Source organism: Balearica regulorum, chromosome Z (genome assembly GCF_011004875.1).
Source record: "Balearica regulorum gibbericeps isolate bBalReg1 chromosome Z, bBalReg1.pri, whole genome shotgun sequence".
Lineage (NCBI taxonomy): Eukaryota > Metazoa > Chordata > Aves > Gruiformes > Gruidae > Balearica > Balearica regulorum.
The window spans coordinates 30,920,857-30,934,382 of record NC_046220.1 but is presented as its reverse complement, the minus strand read 5'-3'; the positions used below and the strand labels follow the sequence as shown (position 1 = coordinate 30,934,382).

The window sequence follows — 13,526 nt, the reverse complement described above, 5'->3', positions numbered from 1 at the left end:
TAGTTTATCCACACAAAAAGAACAGATGTTAGTCCACTTGCTTCTGTCAGTAAATATACTCATGGCAGGGCCCTGCTGCAAGCCCACAGGTGTAACTTAGCATAAAGCCAAAATACCTTAGTATCGATCTTTGTTTCTACACCTGCATTTCAGGACTCAGCATGACAAGGAATATTGAAGCAGAAAGGAGAGGATATTTTGTAATGCAAACTGAAACGAAATACAGTGTTTGCCTTCTGTTTGCCGCTTCTAGCATTGCATGCATGTGCTCTCTTTTATTATAGAGCCTACAGTGAGTGTTGTCCAGGGAGCATTCATCAGCACCGGAAGTTTCAGCCAGGATCCTTATGATCTTCCAAAAAACAGCCATATTCCATGTCATTATGACTTGCTACCAGTTCGAGATAGCCCCACATCCTCTACAAAGGAGGTCAGCAGTGAATGACTCCAAAAGCTGATGCGTAGTACAGTGGGACTCTCAAGGGGCAAAGTGGCATGATTGTGCTCCTTCCTCTAGTTAATTTACCATCATATTTGGTTCTGAATCTGTCCAGCAGACAATTGCTGTACATTAAACAGAATCTCAACATGAGGTTTATATTGTGTGTACAAGTGACAGATGGACAAATGCCACACTCTGGGGATCCTGTTCATTCTTTTTTTCATGGCAGTAAATTTTATAGAAACAGGTATGCAACACATTTATACTGTAATATACTGGCTTAAAAATATTAGTTTGCAGATCAGTTTTGATAACATCCTATTTCAGCAACTTTAAATATAGACTTCATGTTTGTCATGTTTCCGAGTAGAAATACTCCTAGGACAGTGCAATTTACCAAATACCACTTCGTACAGGTGATCTGATTCACTAGTTATGTAGAAGAAAAACTGCTTTGCCAAATTTTACCTTTCATTCTGATACTTAGTCAGGACATATTAAGAATCAAGATCTGATGGGGATAAGTAAGCACAATACTGCAGTTGTTTAGGAAATCCATTATCAGGCTTTTTTGTCCATTACTGATGGTGAGCATACCTTGCTTGAATAGTCTTGGAGATAAAAGCATTGCATGCATCAATATCATATGATGCCTCAAGATCTCTTGGTACTCCAGACCCAGCACCAGCCTTCAACAAATCTTTTGTTGCCATTTAACTCCATATGTTGTAGTTCTGACCACTATTTCTGCCATACACAACTAATAATCCATAACATATCAGTAATTACTTCAGAAAATATGTATATTAAATCAGTTTATTTTTGTCACCATGGACTGATTATGTAAGGAGTGGGCAAAGGTGATGACTGCTGTAAATCTTAACTGCAAGGAAAGGTTTACATTTTATAAACAGGTAGTAATAATGACTGTAATATAGGATAAAAATAGTAAAGTGTTCTGTTTTTTTTTTTCTTAGAAATAACTAAGCAATCTCTGTGCATACTTGCTAAAAAGGCACCTTTTCTTTTTTATAGTTAATGTAGAGAAACACATGCTTAAGCTGGTCTTTTGCATTGCTAATAATGTGACACATACACCCCATTCTTAATTAACTTGTGTCTCCATTTTTATGCTATGTGTCTGTGTTTCTAGTGATCTAGCTTGTAATTGCAAAAATATTCTACTGTGTGTCCATTTCTCTTGCATTTTTGCCAACTGGCCTTTATTTTGTCTGGTTAAGGGGACCTCTGGGCAGAGGGAGAGGATTAAGAAAGAATTCATGTCATACTGATTTCTGTCAGAGGTGGTTAGCTAATACATAACTTAATGAATTAATTGGGAAAAAAAGTCAAGGCATTTTTGTCGAGGATAATAACAAGAAAGCAGAAGAAGAGTAAAAAACAGTCCCTCTTTAATGTCTAGCTCATTCTGTTGACTATATGGATGGAGACCATCTTTCCAAAAGGCACCTTTCTCTCTCTCCAAAACAGTCTGTTATGAACTGTGCAATTCGATGGAAATTAAATTTGCCAAGGTATCCATCCATTGAAGCAAAATTGTCCCCCAAACTTGTCAGCCTAAAAATAAAATGGTTGATATAGCCTGGACATTCTCTTTCAGTAGAAAGTTACCTTTAGAAACCTAAAAATGATGTGGCAGTATTACTTCCAGCTGCTGCTGCTGTCAGTGATACTTCCTGCTGACATGCTTGTAACATAACCAAGGCTTTTCCACCTTGTAACATAACCAAGGCTTTTTGACCTTACCCTGGTGGTAACTCTCTGTCTTCTTGTGAATAGCTTGTCCTGAGGGTTGGTATATCTCTGATTGATGGTGAAAGGATACAGGCGATTGCATCATATGGCATATAATGGGAAGCACTATTTCTATCTTCTTTCTGTGTTGGGGTCACATTTTGGCACCAGACCTGTGATACACTATAACAATGTGAAGGGCAGTTGATAGGCCAAGAGTTTGGTGTATGTGCTCTCCGGCTTAGCACTGGGAATGCCATGACCATTTTTATCTTTACATCTGGGCTGCAATACAGTCTGAGACAAAGAATTATCACTATTGTGACAGCATTGATGTATTCCTAAGAAAATAACAATCAATCGCCTTTGGAATACTAAATGCAACAGAGGATCAACTGGAAGAAAAACTGAAAAAAGTTTTGGAAAATTTTTTTAAAAGGAACCCCGGAAATGGAAATATAGTTTGCTTTTATTTGTTGTCACTGAAGTGGTGATAAATGAGAGATGTGTACCCAAAGACATTGTTGCGGATGTGCCCAAGCCTGAGAGTGTATATGCCTGTATATGCCTGTAGTGCCCTGTAACGTTCTTGGTTCTCGCAGGCCATGAGCACTGGCTGTTTTGCAGTTCCCTGGGCATTTCTTGTACATCCGTGGAATAAATAATTTGACTATCTTTGGATTTTGCAAGTACAAAAATTACTTACAAGATCTCAAAGTCTAGTTACCATTTAATCCCTCCGTAAGACAAAGTATTGATTGGCTTTGTGTGGGTGTAGATAACATATAGAGCTACTGGTATATACATCTGTTTGTACTGTGCAAAACAGACTTTAAAATAAAACCTTTCTTCTCTGAAGCCATGAATAGCAAATGCTGTATTTAGCAATTGTGAGCTCACAAAAAATTATTTTCTCTGTAAAATTTGGAGACCACTAGATAAATTAATCTTCATAATATAAACAGTTCTTTTTAATATGAAAAAGTGAAGACCTGAATAAATTATATGTTTGAAAACTTCCAGTCTGTCACATATCCTCAAGTGATATATTGAGCCAAATATTCATCAAAACAGATGAGTTTCTGATAATTTTGCCTATTGTGTATGTTCTAAATATACATAGTACCAAAGTCTGCCTTTCTATATGTGGGTAAAACTCCTACTGTGTAGTCAGCATAAGCAATGTCTGCATATATCCGAGCTGGATTTGTAATACATATAGGTCAAGTAAACAACTTTTGAATTTACTTCAGTGAATGATTGTTGGTAGACACTCAGAAAGCAGATTGCCTGCAGGGCTAATGTGTTTTTGTTAAATGATAGCCATGTGTCATTCCAGAGGAAAAAAGCACATGGAACTTAGATTAGCAATTCTGCTGTCTCCTGTATACCTAGGGAAGCTTGCTCTGGAGTACACTCCGCTGTCAATTTAAGAGACCCCCCACCAATCCTCATGCCTCTTATGTAGCCCTTTTCGTAGATCCCAGTATGCTCTTTAGAGAACTGAAATATTTCTGAACGTGCATACTATATTGTGGTGGGAACTTAATGAGTAAGTTGATAGAATAATTTTAGCAAACACCATCTACTTAGAGAATTGCCTTCACCACAGACAGGAATGGAAAGAGATGCCTTGCCTCTAAATATTCATATTACAATAGTGAGAAATGTAGCATTGAAAATGCTGTCCCCTAGCAATTTGGTATCAGTTTAATAAAGTGCAAAATGCTGCCCAAGGTTAATAGCTGACTTTAAAGTAAGTAGTAAGTATAAACTTTAGGTTTTAAATAACGTAGGTATATTAATTTTGGTCATTTAGAAACACCATGAACCTCAAGGCTTTTTACTATATCAAAGATTTTTAATCACAACACAGTTATGCATAAAATTTGTCCTATCTTGATCTACCCAGAGAACTCACATTAATTTTAATCGGAGATGTGCATGCAGATTACAGGGGAAAGAAGATTTCATTGTACTCATACTTTCTGCTGAGACAATCTGCAAAGTTGAGTTAATATTGAAGTAAAGTTAGGATAAAACAAAATCAAAAGTGAGGAATGTGTTATTTAAAATATATTGGATTTTCCAAGTACCGGGACTACAATTGAATTTTTTATTAGGTATGTGTCCAAATAATAATCCATATACTGAAGCACTAAAGTCCAGACTGAAGAATACAGAGCTAATTTTGACAAAAATGCTTTATATTAAAGATTGTATATATAGTAGTTTAAATGACTGAAAACAAATGGGTGCATGTTTATTAATTATCTTGTCATTTGGTACACTCATACTAGTGCTAGAGCACTGAACCTAACTCTTTTATCTTCAGGTTTTTAGCCAACAAGACTTCACTTTGATATGATTGAACTGTAATACATTTTTAAAGAAAACCTATCAAGTATGCCTTTTTTTCTTAGCTGTAACAAAAAAGTGTTTTGTTGTGAAAATATATCTATTTTCCAAAGATGACTGATGTTCATCATTCTGCCCTTCACTGTCATTTATTTCACTTCACATACCTGTAGGTTAGTGTAATAAAGTTTCTAATGAAAGATGTGAAATGCTGTGAATTTTTTTTCTTTGTTTTTCATTTGCTTAGGATGGATCTAGAAATAGATGGGAAATATAAAACATGTTATACTTGCCTGTGCTGGACCACCAAGTAATGTATTTTATTTTCCCTCTTATAGAAAGCAAGTAGTTTATGAGATGCTTTGTGGAAAATGAAGGATTTTGAACTGCTGAACTTCTGTGATTACTGTCTGTTCCTACATAATTCCGTAAATGGGTGTGATTCTTTCAAGCCTGTGTCTTGAATGCTTAAAGCTTTAACCTTGAGAGAGACAGGGAGCTGAGTTGACAAAAGCAAGGCATTTTCCATTTAATAATTTAATAATAATAATAGCCTTGGGTTAACCATTAAAAAGCCAGTAACCCAATTACAAACATGGCATAAAAGGGTATAACATATTGTAATTTCTGTTTTGTAACTCTGACCTCCCAAGGTGAATTTAAGACACTGGCTACAGATAGATGTGTGGGAAACTGCTCTTTACTATCACAGTTTGATCAAAGATGAGAGATTTGGCATTAAGAACTAATCATAGAAACACAGAATTGTTTGGCTGAGGAGAGAAAGTCAGGAGAAAACCTGTCAGAGTGAGCCACGCGCTTAAGGTCCGTTCCTCAGGGCTCACTTCTTGGCCCTGTTCCATTCAATATTTTTATCAATCATCTGGAGGCAGGAGTTGGATGCACTGTCAGCAAGTTTGCTGATGATACTAAGCAGGGAGATGCTGTTGACTCGAGCAAGCAAGAAGAGGCCTTGCAGAGGGATCTAGATACATTGAAGCATTGGGCAGTTTGCATCTTGGACCAAGGAATGCCAGGCACAAGTATAAATTGGGAGAGGAGTGGCTGGAGAGCAGCCCTGCAGGAAGGGATCTGAGGGTGCGGGAAGACAGCAGCTCAGTATCAGTCAGCAGTGTGTCCTGGCAGCCACAAGGGCAAACCCCATCCTGAGGGGCATCAAACACAGCGTAACCAGCCAGTCAGAAGAGGGAATTATCCCACTGTATTCAGCGTTGATGCGGCCTCACCTTGAGTAGTGTGTGAGCTTCTGGGCCCCACAACTTAGGAAAGATGTGAATGCATCCAGAGGAGGGCTGGTGGAAGGGCTGGAAGGCAAGTCCTATTAGGAGTGGCTGAGGACTCTGGGTTTGTCTCATTTGCAGACAAGGAGGCTAAAGGATGACCTCATCGATCTCTACAGCTTCCTGAGGAGGGGAAGTGGAGAGGGAGGTGCTGATCTCTTCTCCCTGGGATCCAGCAGCAGGACTGTTGTAGTTTAGCCCCAGCTGTGGGGGCTTTAACATTTGGTCAGCCCTGGAGTGGTCAGGCAGTCGGACTAGATGATCGTTGTAGGTCCCTTCCAACTGGAACTAGTCTAGTCTAGTCTAGTCTAAATCAATGTTTGTGAAAGCCAGAAGACCACCAGAAAGTGGTCTTTGCCACTTCTGGAAGCTGTTGCACCTTTGGAAACCTTAGCTACATTTCCCACTGGCAATCCTTTCTCTTCTGGGACATTGGCGAGCATCTCTTCACGGGCTTGTGACGGCTGTGCTCTGGGTTGTGGCCACTCAGGTCTAGAAGACCTGCAAGCTCAGGGATACCACCTCCTCTCTGGGCAACCCACTCCAATGCTTCATGATCCTCACAGGGATTTTGGTTTTGATTGACTCCTTATCTATCTCCAGCCTGAACCTCTCCAGTTTCAGGAGATGCCACCACCTCTCACCCTCCCACCAGGCAGTGCTGGGATGAGCCTGCCGTCATCCCTCTGCTGCCTTCCTCACGGGCACCGGGCTGTGCTGTGAGGTGCCCCAGCGCCTCCTCTGCTCCATGCGAACCAGCCCTGACCCCACAGACCCTCCTTGCCTCCCCTCAGCCCCTCCGCTTTGTCAGCCTCCCTCCTATTTCCAGCACCCCAAATGGGACGTGGTGCCTGCATGAGGCCTGATGGTGCTGAGCAGAGGGGATCAGATCACCCTTGTGCCCTCTGGCTAGGGGAGAAAGATGGGAGAAAACCCACGAGAGCGAGCCAAGTGCTGCCTGTGACCCCCGTGGGAGGAATCGGGGGAGCCCAGAGGGCTGGCCAGCAGTGCTGGGGTGTGGGGAGAGCCTGTGGCACTTTGTCCTGCAGCCTCCCAGGGAGGCTCCAGGTGTTACCGAGGGAACCCCCTTGCTGCATGTGCCCGGTGACGTCTGCCCCGGCCAGAGCGACCTGGTGGGGCCCTGGGAAGACATGGTCCAGGCCTCAGTGACTGCCGTGAAACACCGATGCTGAGCACAAGACAAGAGATGGGGGACAGAGCGGGCACTGGTGTTGCAGTAACGCCAAATGCGTGTGCTGGGGCTGCAGCACTGATGGGACGAGCACTGTGGTCAAGGATGGCCCCTTGTGCGGTCCCTGAGTAATGGATGGTGACGTGCCCGAGTGATGGGTTCTTTTGTCACCAAGGGATAGCTGTGATGTCACCTAGCAACAGATTGTGACCAGGTGCATCTCACTGCTTATATCCGGGCGCAGAGTCCCACCCAGCTGGCTCATGTGCAGACTCCGGCTGAGCAGTTTGCAAGGCTGGAGTGTTGAGCTAAGCCTTGGTGCTGGTGGAGTGCTCAGGAAGTTGTTCCTGTGCTCAGTCCCAGAGCCATTAGAGGACTTGCCCTGGCCCTGCCAGGCTCAGTCAGCCAGGGCACCGCGGACGTGTGCTCGCAGCAGCAGAGGTGAGCTGGGAGGGTTTCCTTCTTGGGGGACCTGGGGATTTCTTCCACCCCCTCCCCGGGCCAGCCAATGACCGTGGCCTCTCTTCCCTTTCTAGCGCAACACCCGCTGCTGCAGCGCCGGTCAGAGGGGCCAGTTTGACATCCCCAGCTCCTCCCAGCCCACCACAGCATGTGGAGAGCATGGCCACGGAGGTAGACAACCGCTGTCCAGTATGCCTAGATAGCTGGGACGATGCCGCCTACGTGATGCCATGCTTCCACAGATTCTGTTATGCCTGCATCCAGCGGTGGGCTGACAGCAAGCCCGAGTGCCCCCTCTGCAAGAGGAGAGTGCAATCCATCGTGCACTCAGTGCGAGCTGATGATGATTTTCAGGAGCATTTCATCACACCACCTGCAGCATCATCAGTTGCTGGCCACCAGGCAGGAGGAGTTCCTGGCCGTCCAGCTGCCCACAACCCTGCAGCAACAGAACCTGCGCCTGTGGAGCGCCAGCTGCCCGGGCCTCCTCTGGGTGGCCTCCAGCCACACACCTGGGCGTTTCTTTTCCAGGACCACCCTGCCCTCCTCCAGCTCCTGCTGCCCTGGGTGCGGCAGGAGCTGGGAAGGATCTTTAGGAACCGGCACTCACGGGCAGCCATAGGGGAGGACCTTGTCATGTCCGCCCTGGGCCTCTTTGGGCTGCACGAAGACGTCCTGGTCCGGCTGCTGCGGGTCAGCCTGCAGCATCACACAGAGACCTTCGTGCAGCGGCTTATCAATGTCGCCATGCAACGCTGCAGCAGGGAGGCCTGCCACCTGCTGGATCTCGAGGACGGCCATGCTGCTGAGGAGCGGGAGGACAGCCCCGCGGCTGCCCCTCGTCCTGCTGCCTCCCGAAGGGGGTCTCCTGCCCCTGGCCCAGCCCCCTCCGGCAGCCCTGCTGGAGCTGATGAAGAGGAGCGCCCCAGCACCTCAGCCGCTGCTCTTCGTGGGGGACCCAGCAGCCGCCCCGACGCTCCCGTTCCCACCCACGGGGAGCAGGAAGAGCCGCACGCAGCTCCAGGGCAGGCCGTGGCAGGTCCATCCACTGCCAGCCAGGGCAGAGACCGCTCCCCTGGGAGACCACGGCGACCCCCGAAGAGAAGGGCTGGCAGGTCCCAGGACTCTTCCCAGCCCCCCAAGAGGCCACCCCGGCGGCAAAACTAGAACCGTGCCCCGGGAGCTGCCAACACCAGGGCCCGGCCAGCAGCTGGGGCACGTGCCCCACCCCTCATCACCCCACCTCCATCCATCCATCTCCTCACCACACCCTCTGCCCCCACATCCCCCCTGGGGCTCTGCTCTCCTACCAGCCTGCGCTGCCCAGTGCAGCCTCACTATGGTGGCACCCACCCCAACCGCTCCTCCTGCACAGAGTCACAACTTGGTGCTGCTCTCTGCATCAGCCCAGGGTCGCACCCTGCCAAGGCAGGAGCCCCAAGAAGTTCAACAAGGGGCAGCGCAAATTCCTGCCCCGGGGAGGGACAAGCCCAGGCACCAGCACATGCAATGGGCTGCCCAGCTGGAACGCAGTTTTGCAGAAAAACACCCTGGAGGTCCTGGTGGCCACCAAGTTCATCAGGAGCCAACAGTATGCCCTTGCCACAAGGAACGCTAACAGTGTCCTGGGCTGCATTAGGAGGATTTTTCCTAGCAGGTCGAGGAACACGTTCCTTCCTCTCTCCTTGGCAGTGGTGAAGCCACACCTGGAGCACTGTGCCCAGTACAAGAGAGAGATGAACATACTGGAGAGAGTGCAGCAAAGGGCCATGAAGATGTTGAAGGCGCTGGCCATCTCTCCTCTGAGGAAAGCCTGAGTGAGCTGGGACTGTTTAGCCTGGTGAAGAGGAAGGCTCAGAGGGGATCTCATCAATGTATTAAAAGGCCTGAAGGGAGGCTGCAGAGAAGATGGAGCCAGGCTCTTTCCGGTGGTGCCCAGTGACAGGAGAAGGGATACTGAAGAGCAGTCTGGACAACATCTTGGGTAAGCGTCTCCAGCTGTCTCTGGTGGAGCAGGCGGCCTTGACAGCATGACATCCAGAGGTCCCTTCCAGCCTCAACCTTTCTGTGATCCTGTGAAAGTATTTGAGTTGTGTCAAGAATCTATTCTAACAACTTCATTTTGGTTATGTCAAGTGAAGAAAGAAAGGAAAGTAGTACAGTTCTGCTCTGCTTATACTTATGCGCCATCCTCAGGACACGTACCAGGATGTGTGACACCGGTGCAGTTTCTGCTACTAAGAAAATGGACTGAAATCTAGCGCTGCTAGGAAAGACCCATAACCATTGTGCTATGGAATAAATATTTTCTCTCTTTTCTGCTGATCTTGTAGTTCTTATTTCAGTTGAAAATGTTCAGTCTTCTTGACCTCACTTTGTGAGTACTTCCCAGTGTTGTCCTTGCCTTCAAGGATAAAAAAACCCAACAAAACACAACCAACAAACTTTGAAAATAAATTATTCACAAGGGAACATCAACAACAAAATCACTCATCTCTACTTCCATTATTAGAAATAATAACATATCACGGCCAGTTGCATGAGCTGGTAAGAATGCTTTGGGTACAGACAATGTGTATTTTTTCTGGTATAAGGTATTGACAATATACTTCTGGAAAAAAAGTTTCTCATATACTTCCTGCTATCCAAAACTAAATGAAGTTCAGTGGTTCAGTTAGGGATGCAAAGGGCGGGATCCAAAATAAGTTGTAAAATGATGACTGCGTACATCACTTAATTCTAATCCCTTCTGTATTTGTGCTGAGACAGTTAAATTACATCAGATAGCAATGTCCTGCTTTTTCTGTCCTCTAGTGCCATGGGCTTATCCATGGCCACACGCTTTGAGGTGCTCCAGCATGACCTCATACACAGCCACTGATGCTTCCAGGGGGACCCGCTGCAGCACGGACTTATCCTTGGGCCACAATCCCTTCAGAGGAATACCTGCTGCGGCACAGACATAACCCCGGCCACAGATGCTTCAAGATGTACCTGCTCTCGTTTGGACTTATGGCCACAGGTGCTTCGGGGTGCCCCATCACACACCAGATTCCATCATCCAAGAACAGGATAAAATACAGAGGAAGACAGCCCCTGCTCCAAAAGCTGGCTGCGCAAACAAGAATTGTTGAGTATTTACCTTGAATGTTTACATTCTTAGGGGATTAGGAAGTATCCATAACAATGGGGCCTTGTTAAATTGGGAAAATATATTGAGGTGGAATGCACGCTGAAAGAAAGAGGAGAAAAAAATGCCTCAAAAAGAAAGTAACTTCTAATTTTTTTTAAATTGCTTGGTTAGATATATTCTCGTCACTGTTAATAACAAGAGACACAAGGTGCTCGTAGTTCAGCATTTTTTGCTGTATGAATAATGCTACTGCCAGGTATTTCGGTTAATGTTCCCACTAGAAGAAAACTCCTCCTCTTTCAAAGGCAGTAGCTCAAGCAAACTTTGGTTCTGTAACCCTCCATGGTTTGAATAATAAAAATAACAATTTCAGTATTTTTTCTTTAAATTTAGAGTCATCCTTCAAATGTTCTTCTTGCATGGCATTTATTGTGGACATTCTTGGAATAAAACTAGTAGCTCAGACCTGATAAAAAAATGCAAAGGCTTGCTGCCTTTCTCCTTTACAACGTTACTAGAGATGGAGACGAGACCCTGGTCTAACGATGCACCTGCCCTATTGCTGACAGATAGACGCAGAAAAGGCTGTCAGTATGTCACACTCTGCTGTCTGCTTATGTTAAAACCACAATGCCACCAAGGAAAAAGTCCACACATTCATGGGGTGTGCCTGGAATATTTGGGGCATGGAGGCTCCCCCATGTTGTAGGAATTTGGGGTTGGCCCAGTTAGTTACAGCACTCACTATCCTTATTGACAGGTGCTTAGGGAAACGTAGCCATCTACAGCCTCCCTACTTGACCCCCCTGTGTGTGAGGGGTTCTTCATATGAGTTCAAGTGCCCAAATGTTACACACATACTACCCAGAACTGCTAGAGATGAAGAGAAGCACCTTTCTGAGAGAAGCACCCATTCTTTTTTGCTTCTGAAACCAAGGGAGTCGTACCTACTCTTTGCAGTCCCTAAAGTCAAAGAGTTATGTATGGCACGAGGCAAACAGGTAGATTCGGGTTGACAGGAGTATGAGAGACCGTGCACATGTGAGATTTTGTACGCATGTGTAGGTCTAATCTCTTCACCGTCTAGTATGCCAAGATGCGTTCCGGGTAGTGTAATTCTACCTAAATCTGGTCTGTCTGCTCTCTCCCGGCATCGCACAGCTGACTGACAGGTGCACATGAAATCCTCAAGTGGAGAGATGCCTCTGTAGATATTGCAAGTGAGTAAGGTAAAGACCTGATTGCAGCCGGAGTGTGAATCAGTAGCCAGACATCGCTGCTTTTAGGTCAGTTCAAGTACTGCAGTAACAGAGACCAGGAAACCAAATCCTGTGATTTAGAGAGCACAACAGCCCAGACTCCGCGGCTGCGTGTACTGCATTATCTCATTTCAGTAGCAAGACAGATCTCATCCACTGGAAATCTGACCCTTCTGGGCTCTTCGTTGAGAAGTCAGGCCTCAGCAGGCAGGGTAGCATAGAAAAGACACCATCCTTTCTTAGAGTGGGGAAAAGCTGTTTCTTTGAGACAGTCAAAATCATGGGCTGAAGTTTTCAATGCCATAAGACAGGCAGCCTCTTCTCTCGTTTACCTTTCTTCCCCGCTTCCCTCTCCTTCACCACCTCCCAACACACCCTTTCCAGAATCTTTATCAGCATCTAGTGAAGCCGCTGTGAGTGACGATCACTCTTCTCCTTACAATGACAGTAGCTAAATCCTCCTTACAGGTCAGGATATTTTAGCTCATATTCCGGGGAACAAAAGGTGCCCCAAACGACTTGGGGCCAGAACTTCAAATTGTGTGCGTAGTGCAGGATCTGGCTGATGGCTTATGCAACATCCGTGAAGAGAGAAGAACATTGCGTGCCAACACACGCAGTAAGCTGGACTGAGCTAGGGAGAGGGGCGTAGGCAGAGCCACATTGCAGCTCTGTGAACACGGCCTGTTCAGAGTCTCGATTCTCTCCTCCATGAAAGTCACTGAAGAGTGCGAGCAGCTCAGAAGCAGATGCATCATCAAGCCACAGGTGGCTATGATCAGGTGTTGTGTAAGACACACCTAAGACACAGTTAAGCTACAATTCTTCTAAAGTTTCTACAAAGCTATCTGGATGAACGGCCATTTCCAAATTGCAGTTTGTTCTGAAATTCAGCCTCATTTCTTGCCTTCAGCTTTATAAAGAGAGGCAAAAATACAAATTCTTCAATAAGAAATGTATCACGAGTAGTTTTAAGAAATTTTATTTCAAAATGGACTTACGTGTCTGAAAAGGGAGCTCACAGCAGCAAAATTAGCTGTATAATTACGTATGCTTATGCTGAGTAACTTTTTTAAGTACCTCAGAATCTATGTTCCAGAGCTCATAAATTAACATACCACACTCTTCCAGCAAGATTTACGGCTTGTCACCGGGAGAGCAACAAACCAATTTTGCCAAAAGTTTTGGTGGCACTGAGAACGCCTAGCTGAAAGTGCAGTGCCATGTAGCGAACGCTGTCATAATTGATATGGTGGCCTGGGTTAAAGAGAAATCTTGGTCTGAACCTTTCTGAAACTCAGACTAGGGTCTTGTTTGTATACCTGCACAAATGTTTCTAGAACTTAACAACCCCCAAATATTTATGAAATAAATTGCTAATAGAGACCATTTGGCAGGCCAAGCTCAGTCTCTTATTGCACTTATGATAAAATGTGCTATGGATTGGTAAATACTTCAATGTTGAAGCCAAAGTGTTCAGAGATGTCAGTCGTCTTCACCTTCAGAGAAAAAGCAGCTTACTCCTCTCTCTCCCTTGCAGTCACTTGAGCATCTGGTAAAGTCTGCTGGCTGAGCAAGTGGAGTGATTTTTTTGAAAGTGCTTAGGAACATGTAACGGCTACAC

General features: G+C 45.4%; 1 protein-coding gene across 3 annotated transcripts in view; it reads left to right on the top strand.

Annotated features, from left to right (window-relative positions):
* The window catches only part of MEGF10 (multiple EGF like domains 10), a 109,481-nt gene extending 104,814 nt beyond the window's left edge, over positions 1-4,667 (top strand). For 2 of the 3 annotated variants that reach the window (XM_075739862.1, XM_075739860.1), the window contains exon 25: positions 285-4,667. In XM_075739862.1, the coding sequence (XP_075595977.1) occupies positions 285-445 (161 nt within the window). In that variant the 3' untranslated portion in view covers positions 446-4,667. The remainder of the gene's footprint in view (positions 1-284) is intronic. The other variant, XM_075739861.1, reaches the window with a different exon arrangement.
* The last annotated feature ends 8,859 nt before the right edge of the window (positions 4,668-13,526 follow it).